The following is a 20,727-nucleotide window of genomic DNA, read 5'->3' as shown; positions in this document are numbered from 1 at the left end:
CCCCCACCCCAATTTCCCAGGGTTACCATGGTGATGGGGCAATGCTGCTGCAAAAATAGATAGATGGATAGAGAAGGATGCCCTAGGGTTACTAGCCTAGAGAGGACTAGAGTAAAGTGGATCCAAACTGGTGGATCAGCGTGTCTTTTCTCCAGAAAGGGTAGTTCAGCCGATCTGCCTGTCAGCCATTTTAGCATTATCTAAGGTGACCAATTAGGAAATCCTTTCCTAGTTCTCAGCTCAGTTGTTCCTATTGTAAATAGGTGACTCTAAAAATGTCTAGTATTTTATTCCACATGAGACTCCATGTCAGCTGCTGTGACCAGCTCCACTGCTTTTGTCAGTGGTAGAGGTGGAGATTGGAGAAGGCAATGGCAACCCACTCCAGTACTCTTACCTGGAAAATCCCATGGACGGAGAAACCTGGTAGAGTGCAGTCCATGGGGTCGCTAAGAGTCGGACACGACTGAGTGACTTCACTTTCACTTTTCACTTTCATGCGTTGGAGAAGGAAATGGCAACCCACTCCAGTGTTCTTGTCTGGAGAATCCCAGGGACGGGGGAGCCTGGTGGGCTGCCGTCTATGGGGTCGCACAGAGTCGGACACGACAAGCAATTTAGTAGCAGCAGCAGCAGCAGAAGTGGAAATCAACTGGTCCTGCCTTTAAACCCTTGAGTATGGGGCCTCAACTTCCCTTTCCCTCTGAACTCTTATTAACTAGGTTAAACTCACCTTTCCTTTCTTCATCTCTTGTTACTTCTGGTCTTTATGGTTTTCTCTGCTGGGATGGCCCATAGCCAGAGATCAAAGCTAGAGCTCTTTCCTGTCTGAATTTGTCCCTCAGGTTTCTAACATGGGATTTCCCAGCCAGGCTTTAGTTAATTCACAAAGGGCCAGAAGCAGGCTGGTTAGGGAGGGATAAGGTAACGGAGCCGACTGGAGGAAAGAAGGGTTTAGAGGAAAAAACAATTGGGATAATGGGGGTGTGTGTTGATTATGCTCTCCTAGCAACTCTGTGAGGTATTCAGGGTGGACTTTAATTTCTTCATTTTACAGAGAAGGGAACTGAGGTTCAGAGATGGTCTTACATCTCATAAAGCTAGTGCAGCTAGTACAGCAAGAGGAAAGTCCAGATACCAGGTAAAGGGACTTGGCAAAGTCCAGATTCTTGTAAGAATGAAAAGTAAATAGATATCATTTGTGGTACATCTTGGTGTGAGTACCAGTGGGTAGAAGGTTAACTGTCCCACAGGCAGGCCAGACCTGTCACCGGAATGCAGGATTTCAGGCCACATTTTCTCCCTACTTCCCTTCCTTGCCATTTTCTTTCCTTGCTGAAAAACATTAGAAATGTTCAGACTATCCTATAGCTATTGTGCAAATGCATCAGTGCCCTGGGTCCTACTTGGGGCCTCTGTAACTCCATTCCAGAGATGCGGGCCTTGGCTGAACTCTTGGGCCCGTATGGCATGAAGTTCCTGAGTGAAAACCTGATGTGGCATGTGACTTCGCAAATTGTGGAGCTGAAGGTACTGTGGATACAAGGCCCCGGGAAGAAGGTCCAGCCTCCGGGGAAGTGGGGTAGGAGTAGGAGATTGTGGAGAGATATACCATGGGTCTCATTTTTCTTGCTTAATGTCTCTGTCCTGACTGCAGAAGCTGGTGGTAGAAAATATGGATATACTTGTTCAGATCAGATCCAACTTCAACAAGGCGGACTTGATGGCTTCTCTGCTGCCCCAGCTGACAGGTGAGCACATCCCCTAAAGGGAGAAGGGACTGTGGGAAAAGCACTGTGGACCACAAGGGTTTTTGGAGCTATGAGGCCTCAGCTGGGTCTGAAGAAGCAAAACCATTGCCATTTCCCCACATTCTCTTCTCTCATGCTCTTCTTTCTCCTCAGGGGCTGATAATGTGCTGAAGCGCATGACCATCATTGGAGTTATCCTCAGTTTTAGGGCCATGGCCCAAGAGGGACTTCGGGAGGTGAGTGGGGGTTGGGGGTGCCACGGGATAAACAGAATAAAGTGCTGGGTGGGGCTTGTGTGAGAAGTTGTGGAAAGGGTTGGTAAGCATTGTGGAGAAAGGAGCTTAATCCAGTAGAAGTCCTGGAAGATCTCTGAGGATAGATGAGCTGAAGAAATCTGGACGTGTAGGAGGGAAGTAACACAGAAAGTTGGCTAAGTTCTCATCTAAGCTGAGGACCTGTTTTGCTTTGTTTGTTTCCACCTATGTTTGAAGGTGCTGGCCACTGTCCTTGGACTCATTTGTCTTCTTTCCTCCAGGTTTTCTCCTCCCACTGCCCATTTCTCATGGGTCCCATTGAATGCCTGAAGGAGTTTGTCACTCCAGACACAGATATCAAGGTATCGGGGAATGCAAAGTGGAATCCAACCAGATTTCTGTTGTTGACAAAGGATAGAGCTAGGATCTTGGAAGGGAGGAGCAGGCTCTGAAGAATACCATAGGAAGAAGATCCAGGTTTTCAACAGAAAAATATCTGGGGAGGTGTTATGGAGGGAGGGGTTTTGGTCAGAGAAGAGAGTTCAGAGTAGGGAAGCCCTGGGGAGATCCTGTGGGGGCTGGGGAACATTACTGGAGGGAGAGCAATAAGGGCAAGGATAGTAGTATCTGTAGGTTTTCTCCTAAGATGTGCAAATTAGATTCTGAATTATGTGCAGAGAAGTCCCCTCTTTAGTCAGGAGCCTGGGAACTTTCTGTAAAATTTGGTTCTTCCATTCCCACCCACCCTGCCGGCCCTTAGATTTTCCTCTCCTTTTCTGGCATGATCTTGCTCCTAGCTCTGAAACTTTCTGGTTTGTTTGTGTGTCACCTGCCTCAGGCCTCATTTCCTATAGGCATGGGGAAAGGGGGAGGGACCTCGGTTAGCACCCCATTTAAACATCCGTTTCCCCTCCCCCTCCTCACGTCAGCTTGCCTTTTGAATCACCTGAAGCAAACAAGTATGTTTTGCAGGAAATACAGCTGCACAGTGCATGGGGCAGGGTACTTCTCTTATAACTGACTTCATTAATGGAGGGAAGTCTCTGAGAAGAGGATATTGGTTAACAGGAAGATGTTCAGTCGCTCAGTCGTGTCTGACTCTTTGCGACCCCATGGGAAGTAGTTAGATGCTAAGAGAAAAAACAGCTTCCCTTACCTTGAGGTCAGAAGAATCGTGAAAATTTCCCCTCTCTCTGCCTGAAATCAGATGAGGGCCAAGTGGTCATGGGCCATGAGGGGTGATTTTTCACTGGATGGCTGCTCCTTCAGGCCCTGGCTTGGATTTCACTGTGGGCTCCGGGTGTCTGGCAGCTGTTGATGTTGGGGAGGAATGCTCTGGTCTGTTAGGAGTGTGTCTAGCTGGTATCTTCCTGGCAGCTTTGAGCTTTAGGCTCTGCCTGCCTGTGAGGATAAGCAGGTGTGTGGAGATGGGGCTGGCCTGTCCATCAGAGATTCTGTTACCACCTCCGAGGGGCGAGAAGATGAGAAGAGAAGAAGGTTAAAAGGTGAAGAAGTTTCCTTCAACCATCACCTTCTTCCTCCAGAAAACCACAGATTATGGACCAAATCCCCGATCTCCTAGGTCACGGTTGCCACTAGCAGGGTTATTTAGTTAGTAGGGAATTTAAACAGGGTGGAGCAGAATGCTGAGGTTTACCTTCTGTGTCTAGCATGGTAGGCGGTGTGTGTTTACTGTTGTATCTGTGAGGTTCTTTGCATAAGATACTCTACTTAGTTGTCTACTATTAAAACAGTTATCCTTGTTCTCTCAGAACATTTTGAAGTCTTTTTTCTTAACCTCAAAAGTCCAAGTACTTTTGTGGGTGTGGGTGTTTGTAGCTACATCTTGGGAATCTGATTCTAAGTACAATGAGGGATACAGGAGTCAATCGATAGACATTAACTAAATGCCTTCTATGTGCTTAGCATTGTGTTCAAACCTAGAGAGGATGAAAGAAATGCAGAGCTCCTGGCTTTGAGGGAAAGGAAGCAGAGAGAAAGGGACAAGGTTTATTAGTCTCTCAGTGATTCTGTGAGTCACTAGGGTAATAAAGTGAAAGTCGCTCAGTCATGTCTGACCCTTTGTGACCCCATGGACTATACAGTTCATGGAATTCTTCAGGCCAGAATACTGGAGTGGGTAGGCTTTTCCTTCTTGATTCCCAACCCGGAATCAAACCCAAGTCTCCTGCATGAGGTCAGAAGAATCGTGGATTCTTTACCAGATTCTTTACCAGCCGAACCACCAGGGAAGCCCAATTAGGGGCAGATGTGTTATATGTAAAAAGTGAAAGTGAAGGTCAGTCGTGTCCGACTGTGATCTAATGGACTGTAGCCTGTCAGGCTCCTCTGTCCATGGAATTCTCCAGGCAAGAATACTGGAGTGGGTAGCCTATCCCTTCTCCAGGGAATCTTCCCGACCCAGGAATTGAACCCAGGTCTCCTGCATTGCAGGCAGATTCTTTACCAGCTGAGCTACCAGGGAAGCCCTTTTACATATGTGATCTAATTTAATCTTCACAGCAACTCTGTAAGGTGAGTATTTTTATTCCAGTTTTACAGGTGAGAAAATGGAGGCTCCGAGAGGTTAAGTAACTTTTAGCCAAGGTCACGCAATTAGTAAGTGGTGGTGCTAGTATTTGAACCCAGATCCTCTCACTCCAGGCCTTTCTCTCCCCTCTTTATGAGTTTAAAAACATATTGTAATCTTGTTGGTGAGATAAGCCATACATCTTTCCTCCAATCTGAAAAGATAACCGATGATACTAGGTGCTGCCTGTGATCAGTGCCGAGTAAGTGGTGCCAAGTTAAGGAGGGAAAGATGAGCATGAGCTGCAGTCAACAGGAGGGCTCTACAGTGAATGTGAGACTCAAGGTAGGCCTCAAGGATGGGTGTCAGTTGGATGTAAGCAGAAGAGAAGTAAATAGGAAAAACTTGTCTTTTTCCCTTCCTATTACAGAAAAACCCAGTTCTCCCCTACTGTGTGATTCTCTCTTGAGAGTCTCCTTTACTCTCACATAGAACACTTCACTTCTGACACTTCTGGTCACCAAGTGTTTGGAGGATGTCCCCACACCAACTCCTGTGACACCAGCTGGATGTCCTGCAGCTTAACTCAGTTCTGACACTCTCAACCTGGAGTTGGTGTCAGATCACACATGTTTAGAGCTCTCTTCCACAAGTCTGCACCTACCACCACCCCCTATTCAGAAGCCAGTTGCAAACCTGTGCTTCTGACCAACTGGCTATAGGTGAGAGGTTCCAATATCTACCTCCTTAGGTTCCATTAATTTGCTAGAGTGGTTCACAGAACTCAGGGAAACACATTGACCAGTTTATTAAAGGATGTGATAAAGGATATAGAAGAACAGCCATATGGACTTCCCAGTGGCTCAGAGGTAAAGAATCTGCCTGCGATACAGGAGACCCGGGTTTGATCCCTGGGTTGGAGAGATCCCCTGGAGAAGGGAATGACCACCCACTCCAGTATTCTTGCCTGGAGAATTCCATGGACTGAGGAGATATGGTGGGCTACAGTGTATAGTGTCCCAAAGAGTCGGACATGACTGAGCGCCTAACACTCACTTCTACCTTCAGACCAGCCATATGGAAAGATACACAGGGCGAGACCTGTGAGGGTCCTGATGACATAAGCTTCTGACTCTGGATTTGGGCTGAACATCTTCCTGGTCCGTGGATGTGTTCCCAACCTGGAAGCTCTCTGAACCCCACACTGTTGGGATTTTATGGAGGCTTCCTCACATAGGCATGATTAACTCCATTTCTAGGCCCTCTCCTCTCTCTGCAGAAGTGGGTGGGTGTGGGGGGGTGGCGTGGAGCTGAAAATTCCCAGCTTCTAATCAAGGCTTGGTCTCTCTGGTGACCAGCCTCTATCTAGGAGCTGGCCAGGAGCCCAACCAGAGTTGCTGCATAGGAACAAAAAATGCTCCTACTGTTTTTATCACTTAGGGAATTATAAGGGTTTTAGGAGCCCTGTGTCAGGAACCAGGGGCAGAGACCGATATATTTCCTATGGTCTCTCAAGGAGAAAGGACACTCCAGGAGAGGGACACACAGGAACCAGAGTATGAAAAGAAGAAAGTAAGTTGTAGCTTAGAGACGGTGAATACATCACTCTGGCTGCATTGCCTGTAGAAAGTGTTTGAGGAAATAAAGTTGGAAAAGTAAATTTGTGCTGTGGAGAATCTGAAGGCCTGGCTAAAGCCTTGGGCTTTTTTTTTTTTTTTTTTCTTTTCCCTACAGGTTAGGGAGATCTATGAAAGGAATACCTAGAAAAGATGATAGTACACCAAAAGTTTAAAATCTGTGATCCAGGGGTCTTAACCACCTGTAGCTTCTGCCAAGTACTTCTCTCCAGGGAATACTCTCCAGAATGTTGTTTTCTTCTCCACCAGGTGACCCTGAGCATCTTTGAGCTGGCATCCGCTGCGGGGGTGGACTGTGACATTGATCCAGCCCTGGTGGCTGCCATTGCCAATCTGAAAACTGGTACGACTGGGGAACAGGGGCGACGGAAGGCCTGGGCCCTGTTTTGGGGTGGGAAAATGTCAGTGTCAAAGAAGTCTTTATTTGGGACTGTGAATTCAGAGTGTAGAAACTGGGAGCTAAGGAAAGACTTAAAGCACAGTCCCTAATCCCCAGAAAATACTTCCACAGGCAATTTCGATTTCTAGTCAGGTTCCAACCAGTTGATCTGTCAATCAGCTGAAAAGTATTAAGCGAGTCTGGTACTCAGCAAGTGCTCAAAGGAACTTACAATCTGGTTGGGGAAATAAGATTAATGCAGATGAAACAGCAAGGGAACCAGACATGATTTCATGCTTAGTTATGTGGTATATAGTGTCCCAGTTCCCCAGAATGATCTTACTTTCTCCCCTCCTCTCTAATCACCTTGACACCATTCACTTCTTCCCCTGGTCTCACACTTGTCTCTTATATTTCCATTACACTTTTCCTCTGATTAGCACATTCATACTTGCACACACTCTGAATAGGATGAAACCAGGGGGTTGGTATGAAGCCTTTTTGAATTGCCAGACTGGCTCTCCCTCTTCTCTCTCGGTTTTGATGAGAATCTTTCCTCTCCTTCCTGCCTCTCCACTCTGTCAGGCAGCTGACAGAGTGCCCTCAGCCTGCGTGTCAGCTGAGCCCTTTGCCAAAAGCTCTGCTCAGTCACCAGTGGAAGCCTCCGGGACTCAGGCCTCTCACTAGCAGCAGTAATGACTTGCCTATAACGCTCTACAAAGTCTTCTCACAGATATTTTCTCATGTGACCCTCCTAGGAATTCTGTGAAGTAGAGCTCCTGTGGAAGTAGAGCTCCTGTGGAAGAGAGCTCCTGTTTACTGACCTTACTCTCTTTTCCTTTTCCCAGATTTGTCATCCCCTGAGGAAGAATATAAGGTGGCCTGCCTGCTCTTGATCTTCCTGGCTGTTTCCCTCCCCCTCCTTGCCATGGATGCTGCCTCCTTCTACAGCATTGAGAAGGATGGTAAGTAAGGAGGAGGTTTAGGCTAGTGTCCTGGGGTCAGGAGGTGAGACCGAGCCATCTATCTGGAAAATACACACTTCTGACTCAGATGCAAAGTTCTGTTTCAGAAAGCTCTTGAGAATGAAAAATCTGTAAAATTAAATTCAGGTGAAATTTCATCAGACTATCTATCTTTCTCCTAATCCTCGAATGGCTCCTAGTCCTTTGGTGTCACATAGGGCTGGCCCAGACTGAAAAAATGGGAATTCACCAGTTGGGGTCACCTGGCGTGGTTCAATTTCCTTTCCTCTCTCTCCCCCTCTGTCGATAATAATCTAGGTTACAGCAACAATATTCACTGCTTGACCAAAGCCATCATCCAGGTATCTGCTGCCCTCTTCACAGTCTACAACAAGAACATTGAAACTCACCTCAAGGAATTTCTCGTGGTGAGTGGGTCTAGGTTATAAGGAATGGACGATTGTGAAGTCTGGTGGCAAGTGGTTTGACTTAAATCCATAGACAGTTATTATTGAGCAGGCCTCGGAGTCTAACCTCCCATCTTATTTATTAAGTAGTGAGAGACGGCTTTGTGAAAGGCAGGGTCTAAATTCCCCAACAGCTGGTATTTCAGCCTCTGCCCAATACTTGAAAGGAGTACTGGACTAAGAGTTAGCAAATCTGAGTTTAGTTTTGGACCTGCCACTGAGAAGTTGTGTGGTCTCTGAAAAGCCAAACTTTTGAGGCCACAGTTTTCCTACTTATTAAATAGAGATATTAAACCAAATCCGTGATGTACTTCTTTGGTGTGCATTACAATATCCTGAGGAGTTTGTTAAAATATAGACTCTTGAGACACTGAGTTTTATCATCTATGAGGTTCCTTTCAACTCTAATACTGATAAAAAGTCAAACTTTTTTCAAATTACCACACTTCATTGTGAATCAGAATCACGTGGAGAATTTCTGATTCGGTAGGTTAATGGTGGGGTTGGAAAATCTTGCATTTCTAGCAAGTTCCTGGGTAATGTTGGTCCTGGGATCTTACTTTGAGAGTCCCCTGGTCTAGATTTCTAGGGATTGGAACTCACAGTCAGGAAGCTGATTTTACTGTAGGTTATGTTCAATTTGTTTGAAAGAAGTTGTTAAAAATATTTTTTAGCTGAAGTTTGACTCCCTGCAACTCTCACTATTGATCTAAGCTTTGCCTCTGGAAAAACACAGAATAAGTAATCTCTTTCCATTGTTCAAAGAGGTCCCAGAGCTTTCCATTCTAAATCCTCCATGGAGGAATCCATACTCTTTGATACGTGGTCCAATGCCCACTGACTGCTTGAGCATTCTCAGCAATAAGGAGCTTATTCTTTTTTTTCAAAAAAAATTCATTTGTTTTTAATTGGAGGATAATTACAATATTGTGTTGGTTTCTGACATACATCAACATGAATTAGCCATAGATGTACATATGTCCCCTCCCACCTGAACCTCCCTCTCACCTCCCACTCCCTCCCATCCCTCTAGATTTTAACAGAATACCAGTTTGAAGGGAGCTTATTCTTTTGCAAAGCATAGTCTGATTTAAAAAACTAGAGCCTCATCTGTCTCCTTTTAGGAGGAAACAGTAGATCATATTCTCTAGGGAATCACACCCTGGTCCCAAGAAGTACATGTCAGGAACTTGGAAGCTTAGTGAGAGGGTCTCTCTTTCAACTGGGACAGCAGACCAGACAGAATGAGCTTCGAGCATCTGAGATATACAGAGGATTCACACCAGACCTCTAAGATGGGGTTAGAAGGGAGTCACCCCCCTACTGCCTCTTTTACCCTCTCTGTTTGCTAAACACAGGTAACCTGGGTCTGGGATGCAATTAGTCACATTTCTTTTTTTCTCTTTGATCTACTGGGGACCTGAAGGTGAATGGAGAGGACAGCCATTTGGGAGTTGACAGAAGGAGAATACCAAAAGCACTGTGTCTGAGTCAGAGGCCCAGCTCTGTCTCTAGTCGGGTGGGGAGTCAGCTGTAAACAGTCTGATGACAGTGGTGTCTGGAGGCCGCCTCGGGAAAGAGATTAATCTCCTGGCATACAGTATTACCTGCCTCTGTTGCAGTTTCTTTCTTCGCCTCTTACTACCTCTCCTCCAGCATCCTTGGCAACCGCCTGTTTGTCTGCACTGGCTAGTTTGGAGGCAGTGTGTGTCTCTGAAGCCTGGGGGATTCACCGCTTTCCCACCCTGAGCCTCCTAGCACTTCTTAACTAACCTCCTTGATCTGCTCGTGACTTCCTGTAGCCTGAGGCTGTCCTACTCTGACCTTCATAAAAATCTGCTTCCTTACAAATTTTTCCCTTACAGGTGGCTTCTGTCAGTCTCCTGCAGCTGGGCCAAGAGACTGACAAGCTTAAAACCAGAAACCGGGAGTCCATTTCTCTGCTCATGCGCTTGGTATGTATCTGTTCTAAGTTGGTCTAGAGGAAGGGCCAGAGGGAGGATCCTCTATAGGGTCTTTGGCTCCCTACCGTGGTTATCACCCGAAAACATTAACTAAGAGCTTAATTCTGCCGATGGGGTCTAATCCTCACATTCTGGTTAACATTCTAGACTTGTTCTGTCATCCCAAGGTAGCATCTTTGAGGATTTCTCTGCAGGGCAGTGTCTTCCCCGCCCCTAGCTGACTGGGCCCCTTTCCCTGCGGTGTTCTTGAGTCTGATATGGTGGCACAGCTCACCCCCACCATGGGGATGAGCTCATGGATGGCGATGTCCCTCATCCATAACTACCTGTCCAGTGCATCTTTGATTTTACTTGGCCACTTCCTACTGCTGTATTTCTTGTCCTTAAGAGAACCATGAAGAAGGTTCAACTGGGGGAGTTCAGCTGTGGGAGGAGGAGGGGAGCCCAGAAGAGGGAAGGGATTTTTAGCTGAAAAGCTGTAAGGCAGGGAACTGGGTGGGACACGAATCAGGCAGCTCCTGCTATCTCTTCTGTTTCCTAAGCTCTGGCCTTTCCCCTTCTTTGGTAGAAAGTTCTGGGAACTCTGACTCAGTTAACTTTTAAAAAATCTTTTACTCTTGATCCTGTTTCCCTCTTCAACGTGGTTACTCACTCTTGTTCTAAGGTTTGATTCCCCAGGTTAGCTCTGTACTTAAAGGCGGGCAGGAGGGGCTCCTGCTCTGGGCCCTGGGTTTGAGTGACCCTTCCTCTGGCCTGTGGGGAGAGGACGGGCCCACCTGGAGCCTGCGCCCCACCTCAGAGCCCCCACTGAAGACTTCTCGGGCCTCAGAATTCTTTCCTGAGCAGCTCCAGCCCACATGTAGAGCTTGTACTGTACTTCCTCGAGTCCATCCTACTGAGGCAGACTGTGCTCTAGAGCCCATGGAATATATGGCTGGAGTTTAGGTGTGCAGACAGGAAGATTATGTGTGTCTACAAACCCCCGAAACTGGGGTGGGAGGAGAAGGGGTGCCAGGCTGGAGGCTGATTCCCTCCCTTCTCCCTGTTCTGGTACAGAACTCTGAGGGGTCTAACAATTCTTAATTCACACCTGTCTTCCATGAAACTGTAAACGTACACTCAGCCCTCCATATCCACAGGTTCTCAGCTATGGATTCAACCAACCATGGATTGAAACTGTTTTAAAAAACATTCCAGAAAGTTCCATAGAGCAAAACTTCAAATTGCCCACACCAGCAACTATTTACATAGCCTTTATATGATAACTGTTTACATAACATTTATGTTGTATTAGGTATTATAAGTAATCTAGAGATGATTTAAAGAATATGGGAGGATATCCTAGGTTATATGCAGGTACTATGCCTTTTGGGCTTGCATGGTGGCTCAGATGGTAAAGCATCTGCCTGCAATGCGGGAGACCCAGGTTCAATCCCTGGGTGAGGAAGATCCCCTCAAGAAGGAAATGGCAACCCACTCCAGTACTCTTGCCTAAAAAATTCCATGGACAGAGGAACCTGGTGGGCTACAGTCCATGGGGTCACAAAGAGTAGGACACGACTGAGTGACTTCACACTCACACTCACACTCACTATGCCTTTTTATAAAAGTAACTTGGGCATCTACAGATTCTGGTCTCTCCCCTGAATTGGTTCCACAGGCGGTCTGGGAACTAATCCCCTGCCAGTGCCCATGGATATTGAGGGATGAATACATGTTGCAAATATTGCAAGAAAGAATATAATATTTTATCATGTGGTATATGGGCTTCCATTTGCACTCTTGGCCAGGCCCAAGTGTGCAGGGGTGGGCATGCCTGGGACTCCCTCTGGGTCTCCTTCTTTAACTACACAAGCACTGAGTGCTATCTGTGTCTCAGCTTCTCTAGCTTGAAAAGGCCTAGGTTGGGCTGATTAAGGGTCATGATGAGGAAGAGAAGAGAATGGACCTGAGGCTGTGGGGGTGTGGTGAGGAGGTGAGAGGGCAGAGGAGGCCAAGGAGGGCCAAAGGAAGGCGACAGAGCACAGTCTTCAGAGCAGCGTGACCTCTGTGTGTGTGCACGCTAAACCGCTTCAGTCCTGTCTGACTCTCTGCGACCCCATGGACTATAGCCTGCCAGGCTCCTCTGTCCATGGAATTCTCCAGGCAAGGATACTGGAGTGGGTTGCCATGCCCTCCTCCAGGGGATCTTCCCCACCCAGGGATAGAACCCAAGTCTCCTGTGGCTCCTGCAATTGCAGGCGGATTCTTTACTGCTGAGCCACCTGGGAAGCCCAACATGACCTGGGGCAAGTAACCTTTCTGAGACTCTGATTCTTTAGCCTTAAAAGTGGGCAGTTATCCTTATGATGGGCTTCCCTGATAGCTCAGGGATTCTTGGTAAAGAATACACCTGCAATGCAGGAGACCCTGGTTGATTCCTGGGTCAGGAAGATCTGCTGGAGAAGGGATAGGCTACCCACTTCAGTATTCTTGGGCTTCCCTTGTGGCTCAGCTGGTAAAAAAGTCTGCCTGCAATGTGGGAGACCTGGGTTCGATCCCTGGGTTGGGAAGATCCCCTGGAGAAGGGAAAGGCTATCCACTCCAGCATTCTGACCTGGAGAATTCTGTGGACTGTATAGTCCATGGGGTCACAAAGAGTCGGACATGACTGAGTGACTTTCACTTTCACATCCTTATGCTAGAGGGGTGAGGGTTCATGAGACAGTTTATATAAAAGTGCCTAGTACATAATAGATGCTAAACAAATGTTGCCCCTCTCTGCTGCTCAGTTTAGTTTCTTGATGATTTAGGCATGCCTGTTCCATTTCCTTGGATGGTTTCCACCTCTGTGAGGTTGGAGGTGATTCTGTACAGCTGCTTAGCCCTGCCTCCTCCCTCTGCTTTGCATTTCCCCCTCCCCCCCAAGTGTGGCAAGGTGTCTGCCCCTTGTGGCATCACAGGCCTGCAGAGTGGCTGGAACAGCCCTAAGACCAGGCACTTTTTGTAGGAGGGAAGAGACAGAGGGACTAGCTGCTGCAAAGCAATTTAAATGCAAATGTTTCCACAGAGAAATTGGAAATGACTGAAGGGAAGGAGCTGTGTTCTGCGTAAAGAGGCTATTCATGTAGCCCCAAATCCTGTTCAGGCACTTCTTTCCCTGGGGTCTGTCTTGGCTGTCAAGCCTGGGCAGTGCCCACCCCCACTATTGTCAGACTTCCTGGTGTGGGTTTCACGGGGGAAGGAATGACTCTCTCATAGGCTCATGGAATCCTAGGTGTCAGAAACAGATCAGATGCTGACGGTTAGTCCAGTCCTCACTGTTCCTAGGCGAGGAAACCGAGGAGAGGGAGGGAAAGATAACATCCAAGGTCTCCCCCAAAATACATGGGCAGATTTGGGACTAGGACCCGTTTCTTGGCTTTCACTCCTGAGCTGTTTCCACTGCTGTGAATTTCCTCCAGTTGGGAGCCCTGTGATTTTCTGTGCTTAACAGAGCAGAGAATAGAAGTCTTGGGCCAGTGGATCCTTCTTGAAGCCATCACTCATTTCCCCATACCCGAGGGTCATATTCTGGAAAAGAGATCTTATCTCTTTACTGGCTTAAGGTTTTGAAAATCTTGCTTAGCAAGAAATTCTTTCTGCCATCCAACCTGAGATCACAGCTACAGTTTTACGGGCGGATTTTCTCTCCTCCAGCCTGTGGTGTCCGCTCTTCTGAGGCTGTTGTGTGGATTGTGTGTGCATGGTTTGAGTATTGCAGCACCTTACAAATTTTAAAAATTGAAAGGACTTCAGAGATAGAAAAACGTTACAGTGGAGATGGTAGATCTCTTTCCTGAGTGAATTTTCAGGACTTGAAACCCCAGACATATTTGGGAAGGCCCATCTGTGTGAACTGCCAGAGGATATGGGACACTTCTCTCCAGAGTGTTTTTTAGTCCCACAGCCTCTTGGGCGAGGAGAGTATGGAAGGAAAGACACCCCGCTCCTTCTTCAGGGAAGGAAACCCTCCGGTCCAAGGCTAGGCTGTACGGCTCTACGATAATATCCCCCTGCCCCCTACCCTCCGTCTTACCCAGGCATCTTGATCTATCTTTCTGCTTGGCTGTGGGGGCTGCAGGGATTTCCACAGCACACAGGCCTTCTAATTAAACTAATTAATCATGCCTGCTCCTTTATACAGCATCCATACTGTTCCCCAAGCACTGTACTAAGGGAGGGAGGAGACTAAACCGTGTGGGTTCTGGGGCTCCTCTTGCTTGGCCTGCAGTGGTAATTGTTTTTTTCTCCGCAGAGCTTTGTCATTAGCACGTTTATGCATTCTTACCTGCATCTGTGCTGCCCACTCACATCTCATTTAGCGCCCAGAATGAGAGAGAACGGAGTTTTTCTGCCCTAGAGAAGTGGTTCTTTCCTGCCTTCTGCTTCTGAGCCCTGCATATAACCCTGAGGAGGGGTACAGGGGTCATTATAATGGAGCTGAAGAGAACATTGCTTTCTGAGAGTGAAACGAAGTGAGAAGTGCCTTGGTACCCCATTTACTTGCAACGCTAAGGGCCTCAGAGGGCCCAGGGAACCAGATGAAGAGGGACAGGGTGTCACAGTGGATGCTCCACCTGGGGTCCTCATCTCCCTTGGCCCTTTCTTTTCCAGGTGGTGGAGGAGTCCTCTTTCCTGACCCTGGACATGCTGGAGTCCTGTTTCCCCTACGTGCTGCTTCGAAATGCTTATCGGGAGGTCTCCCGGGCCTTCCACCTGAACCGAGTGTCGGCCAGTACCCACTGAAAGGCCTTTGGACCTACCTAAACCCGTGCTGCACTGGAAGCTGTGGCTATTTCTCAGAGGGTGGGAATGAGGTGGGGTCACTAGGGAGAAGATCAGCCAGAACTGGTGAAGAGCGAGATGGAGAAACAGCCCAGGGCTGAAAAACCATAGAGAATTGGGGCCAACTGGGGCAGGGGGTGGAGGACTTTTTTCATGGAAAGGAGTTATGGTGTTGGGGCCAGGTGTATGAATTTTTACAATGAAAAAAAAATGTGACCCTCAAGTATGTTTTCTATCTTCTGGGGACTAGAGCTTGAGCTCTGACTGGCGTGGGTCTCTCCGACCTTCATCACTATTCTAGGATAATGCTGGCGGGCAGAGATGATCAATCATCATATTAAACCATAATGAGCTTATAACCCTCCCACTGGAGCTGCTATTGTCTCCTGCACATTCATTAGGACGATTATCTCCTCTCTCCCTTTTCCAAATGTGTTCAGCAAGCATTCAGCCCGCTCCTACTGCACTGCCAAGTCGTAGCAGAGGAACCCCTTTTTTCCTTTGTGGGGGCTCTTTTAGGAGTCATGGGTCTGTTTGTCTGCCTCCAACTGTCCAGCCTGCAGGGGCAATGAGGAAGTGCTCTTGGGATCCCGATTTTCACTGCCCCAACTCTCCCCCCACCTCACCTGCCCTACCACACCTTGTAGGTAACGAGTAAGTTCTCACATCTCTAACTCGAACCCCTCCTTCTTTTCCTTGACATCGCCACAAACCAGAGCAGAGGGTCAGTCCAGAGTAATTCTAGGACAACTAATTGGTCCAGTGTCACGTGAGTTTCCATCACATACCATTTGGGGGTATTCTCCCTCCTAACTGGAGGGACTAACTTAACCCAAATCCCCTTGTCATCCTGGGTACAGCTGTTGCTCCAGGCAGGGATTTCTCTTCTGGATCTTAAATTTCACAGACCTCATTAGGTTACAGGGCCCTGAGAGTGGGTATACTTGAGGGAGTACAAGCTGTTTCAACCTAGCCCTTTCCTGCACTAATTAGAATTTCAAGTGTCACAAAGCCCCAGGCGTTTAAGATAGCACTAAACTAGGTTTAGTTAACTCCCTGGCAGGAAACAGTGGCCCCCTGCATCCATCACTTTTATGTCAGGCAGGACTGGAGGACAGATCATAGATGTCACAGGTCTGGAGTGGTTGGAATGGGCAAATAAAAGTAACTAATTGATTAATTAGGGTCATGTCTATACTTCCAGGATAAAAGGGAAGCAATTTTTGGTTTTCAGCAAATCCATCCGGAGTTCATTAAAGCTATTTGTTAGCTGTTTTTAGATATGTGTGTGTTTGATCTTTATTTCTTGAGACCCAGGCTTAGTCAATCCTTATTAAACTTGGCACCCATAATTAATACACAAGTTTTTCTTAGCAACAATTGTCTACTCTTTAGGATAGAAGCATCGGAGGGTCCTGTGCCATGCATCAGCTAATTGTCCTTCCGCGCTATGGAAAAAATGTTAGGTTCTAAGGAGTGATCGGGGGTCAGGCCTCCTGAGACTGAGGGAAGTGTTGATGAAGAAGAGAAAGCTCAGAAGTATCTGAGCAGCTCCCCTTGCACTCACTTATATCTCTGCTGGGATCCTCTGTTTGAGGAGCCAAGAGATCCCTTTTCCATATGCATGAGGAATGCTTAAGAGGAACGGCCCAGAGGACAGCAAGACAAGTTGCTGCAGGGGAATAGAGAGTAGACATATAATACCTTTTTTTAAATTACAGTTTTTATTGAGAAATAATATTGGGTGATCCTGTGTACCTTTCCCAGTTTTCCTCAAAGACAGCATCTTTCTAAACTGTCCTATGCCACTGTAACCAGGACTTCTTTTTTTTCATGTTTATATATATTTTTTAATCACAAGTTGCCAACAGCACTTTATCAACCCCAATCTCCACATTTATCCCCTGTCCCTATTGCCAGGATATTGACATTGGTATAATTCATTGATCTTGTTTAGATTTCTCCAGTTCTACTTATACTCATTTCACTGTGTTTTTACTTATACTCATTTCACTGTGTGTATTTAGGTCTATACAGCTTTATCATGTGTAGGTTCAGGCATCTGCCACCATGGTCAGGATATAGGACGGTTTTATCACTACAGGGCCTTCTTCATATTGTTCCACTCTGTCCCACCCACAATCCCCTTTCCCTTCCCTAGCCCTTGGCAACACAAATCTGTTCTTTTACAAAATTTTGTCATGTGACATAATGTCTTTTCATAAACATGTCATTACACACACACACTTCTCTATCACATATAATTTTTCAAAGTGCTCTCACAACCTTAAGACAGTTGTGCAGGGTAACCAGGGAAGGCTTTCCTAATTCAGGCCAGAAAGCAGATTCAGAGATGTTAAATGACTTAATGAAGGTCACATGCTTATCAGTACATTCGGAACTAGGACTCAAAGATGACATTCAGCCCTGGACGTTTGCTACCTGCCCCGACTGCCTCTTCATCGGGAAGACTTAGTTGTTAGAATCCAGAGACCCTAGAGTAAGAAAAATAGAAGAGGGTGAGGATGTGCGGCCTTGACCACCTTAACAAAAGGTGACTGTCTAGAGGTGAAGGACGGCTCAGTTAACAGGACCCATTGGCATTTTAGGCAGTTTCCTTCCTCAGCCAGGAGGGTCTTTGACCTCTTACAGTCTGGGATGCAGTCCATGATGAACTGCTTTCTATGCTCAGATCCCCAGCTCACTTTAGGCCTAAAAGGAACTGCGGAATGAATATCAAGAAGAAATTCTGACCCCGATTGTTTTGTCTCGCAGGCACAGAGTAGGTTCTAGCCTCAGCATTTTCATTAGTGCAGTGTTTTCATTAAAAACTCCATTAACTTGTTTGCAGCAATGAGACAGAATTAGCCCTCCCACCAGACCTGGGGGTGAGATGCTTGCAGGGGAGCCCCTGTTCCTCTGGGCAGTAGAGACAGTGTTTCCCTCACCACGCTGTTCAGTCGGGTGAGTGGGTGAGGGTAGCCTTCATGTGCAGGGGGTGGGGGTGGGGGGACATCCCTGGACCTGGCCAAGGGGAAACTCACCCTTTGGCACTTGGCCAGGGAGGAAAAGAACACATGTGGTTTAAGCATGTACACTCAGGGGGGAAGGAGGCCCCCGCTAGGGACAAGAGTTCCGGAACCTTAGATTCTCTTGCCTAGATCAGTTCTCTTCCAACAAAGTTTGAGAAGAAGCTGGCACGTGGTTGAAGTCACTCACATGGTTGGGGGAACAGTGTTCTTCCAGTCTTCCGCCCCACAGGGCCTCCTGCTCCTCCTAAGTACCTGTCATCAAAGGAGACGAAGATGAGTCCCCCCTCGGCCCCCACACCTCAGTTGTCAAGTCCTCTCCCTCCCACCTGAATAGGAAAAAGGAGCAGCAGGCCAGGGTGCAGGTTGAGGAAGTCAGAAGTTAACTTGAGCTGAGTTTGCAGCTCTGGAGAGATTGAGGAGCAGGCTTTTCTCTTGTCACTTTGGAGGGAGTGGATTGTGAGGCCGCCCCTTTAAATAGCATTCCTGTAGGAGGCAGATCACATCCAGCCTTCACCCGCTGCCAAAGCATCTGGGTTTTTTTTTTTTTTTTTGGTCTCTATCAAACTCAGAGATTGTAGGAAGGGGTTGTGGGGTTAGGGGAGTGAGGAGGAAGGGTCTCCAAGAGGCAGGGGCAATTTGGAAGCTGAAGAGAGAGGGCTGAGGTTGGGAGAAGCCTGGGAAAGCTGGGGGTGGGGAACAAGGGGAAAGACAAGGAGAGAAGAATGGTGGTCTTTTGAGACAATAAATGGAACAGACATATCCTGTTCTTACCTCTCTAGGGGTAGAGTAAGGCAGAAATGAGACTGGATTAAAACAAGACGGATGAGCTTGAGATGAAAAGCCAGGACTGGTGATTAAAAAAAGCAACACAGAATGGAAAAGGGTTAGGAGACTTGGCCCTGGCTTTGTTACTCTCTGTGCGTAAGTGATCAGTCTCTTAATCTCTGTGGGACCACATAACTTTTCTAGACTTAGTTTTCCCACTTTAAGAAAATTATTTATTTTATTTCTGCGCTGGGTCTTCGTCGCTGTGTGTGGACCCTTCTCTAGTTGCTGCAAGCTAGGGCTACTTGCTAGTTGTGGTGCACGAGTTTCTCATCACGGTGGCTTCTCTTGTTGTGGAGCACAGGCTCTAAATGAATGGGCTTCAGCAGTTGTGGCACGTGGCCTTAGTTGTCAGGAGGCATGTGGAATCTTTCTGGATCAGGGATCAGACCTATGGCCCCTTCATCGTCAGGTGGGTTCTTAACCACTTGACCACCAGGGAAGTTCTTTCCCATTTGTTAAATAAATGGGATTAGACTAGATGGACTCTAAAGTATCTTTCATGAACTCTCTGTGTGTGTGTGTGTGTGTGTGTGTGTGTATGAGTTTTCATTTTCTTAAAATGGGCTAGAAGTTGGGGGCCTGGGAAGGCAGGGGTGAAATATGTCACTGTGTTGACAAGAAACATTAAGGGGAAAAAAGAAGAAACATGGAGAGATCCCTCTCTTAATGGAAGCCTCTTTCCCACCTCTTCTGGTTGAAACATCTGCCCAATTTGGGAAGCTCCTTAGCTCTAACCCTAATTTCCTACTTAGAGCTCTTTAGCTCTAATTTTATTTCACAATTCTTTTTCAACCCATTCTTTCTCAGTTGATAAGAAGGTGATTGCCCTCAAATTTTGAGGACCGAATTGTGAAGGAATCTGGTTCACATCTCAGAGGCACGCATGTCTTGGCTAGGACAGTTCCACTGGTCAGCACAGGAAATGGTGTGTGCTAAAGTTATATGGACAGAGCGGCTGAAGTCCAGTGTTCTCTCTGATTTTGTCTCCATCTCTGGCTTGCTGTCACCTTCAGCCTCTGTACTTCCTTGAAGCTGATTCAGCTGATACTTCTCTGTCCTGTCAGATCTGAAGGCCTGACCTAACTTAACTGCCTAAAAGGCAATCCTTCTATGTTGAGAATCTTCACCCTGTCAGTTTACTTCTGTTCCTTTCTCTTCAATTGCTTGGGAAGGAGGGAGTTGCCACTTGATATGGAGTCCACACCTTCTCCTCATCACTCATCCTTCCAGCCTCCAGAGTTCTTGAAATTAAAACTCACATTCTTTAATTAGTTAGCGGGTCATGGATTAGTTAGTGAATACACATCCACTTTCGATTCACAGAAGATTTCCACCAATGCCAAAGTAGGTGGCCATTAAGGAGGAGACTTTAAAGGAATCCTAACTTCCTGCCAGAGTCCTAGGTAGGACTTACTTTGATGGAAGAGGCTTTGCCCTGCTACAGGTCTTTAGTTCAGATTCCAGAGCATTCATTCTACAGATGTTTTAAGCAGCTAATTTTTTTGTGTTGGGCCTTTAGCCATTGGATTTCTTTCAGAGAAGACAGAATAAGAGGAAAGGGGTTGAGATGCAGGGGTTGAGATGAGACAGGAATGATTTCCTGGCCCTTATGGAGTTACCTATAATTAAGTCAAGACAGGGTGCTTCCTGCTCTGGTCGGATTCTCTCTGGAAAGCGTTAGGCTTCGGAGAAACTCCCACCTGCCTGAGGCCCCAGAGGGAAGGACACAGGCTGGAGGAGTGTCGGGAAGCCCAGCTAAGGGAACTGGAGAGAGGAGTGGGTGACCATGGCCACTGAGAGCAGACGCTGTACTTTTCCGTTCAAAGGCAGGAGCACACGTGTGAGGGTCCCGTCTGGGGCTGGATGCTGGGGGTAGGTGGCTTCCCTCAGCGAGTGTCAGGACTCCTCCCCGACCTCTCCCTCACGCCTGGGACGCACCGGCGACTAGGCACGCGGGGGATACATGAAAGGACTGGCACATACACAGAAACTCCAAACACACTCCCGGGGAGCCCACATCACCGCCCACAGCGAAGTCCTGCCGCCCGCCGCCTGCGCTGCGCTGTCAACACGCACTCATCCCCACCCGCGCGGGGCACACGCAGCCTCCCGCA

The 20,727-nt window shown here is 47.3% G+C and overlaps 1 protein-coding gene across 2 annotated transcripts in view; it reads left to right on the top strand.

Moving 5' to 3' along the window:
- NCKAP1L (NCK associated protein 1 like) overlaps window positions 1-16,032 on the top strand; it is a 46,675-nt gene extending 30,643 nt beyond the window's left edge. For both annotated transcript variants that reach the window (XM_043881795.1, XM_043881802.1), the window contains exons 23-31: window positions 1,433-1,530; window positions 1,658-1,751; window positions 1,905-1,987; window positions 2,287-2,367; window positions 6,422-6,515; window positions 7,400-7,516; window positions 7,835-7,944; window positions 9,849-9,938; window positions 14,583-16,032. In XM_043881795.1, the coding sequence (XP_043737730.1) occupies window positions 1,433-1,530; window positions 1,658-1,751; window positions 1,905-1,987; window positions 2,287-2,367; window positions 6,422-6,515; window positions 7,400-7,516; window positions 7,835-7,944; window positions 9,849-9,938; window positions 14,583-14,714 (899 nt within the window). In that variant the 3' untranslated portion in view covers window positions 14,715-16,032. The remainder of the gene's footprint in view (window positions 1-1,432; window positions 1,531-1,657; window positions 1,752-1,904; window positions 1,988-2,286; window positions 2,368-6,421; window positions 6,516-7,399; window positions 7,517-7,834; window positions 7,945-9,848; window positions 9,939-14,582) is intronic.
- The last annotated feature ends 4,695 nt before the right edge of the window (window positions 16,033-20,727 follow it).

Source organism: Cervus elaphus, chromosome 3 (assembly GCF_910594005.1).
Source record: "Cervus elaphus chromosome 3, mCerEla1.1, whole genome shotgun sequence".
NCBI lineage: Eukaryota > Metazoa > Chordata > Mammalia > Artiodactyla > Cervidae > Cervus > Cervus elaphus.
The sequence above is the reverse complement of the archived record's forward strand: the minus strand, read 5'-3'. Positions and strand labels throughout refer to the sequence as shown.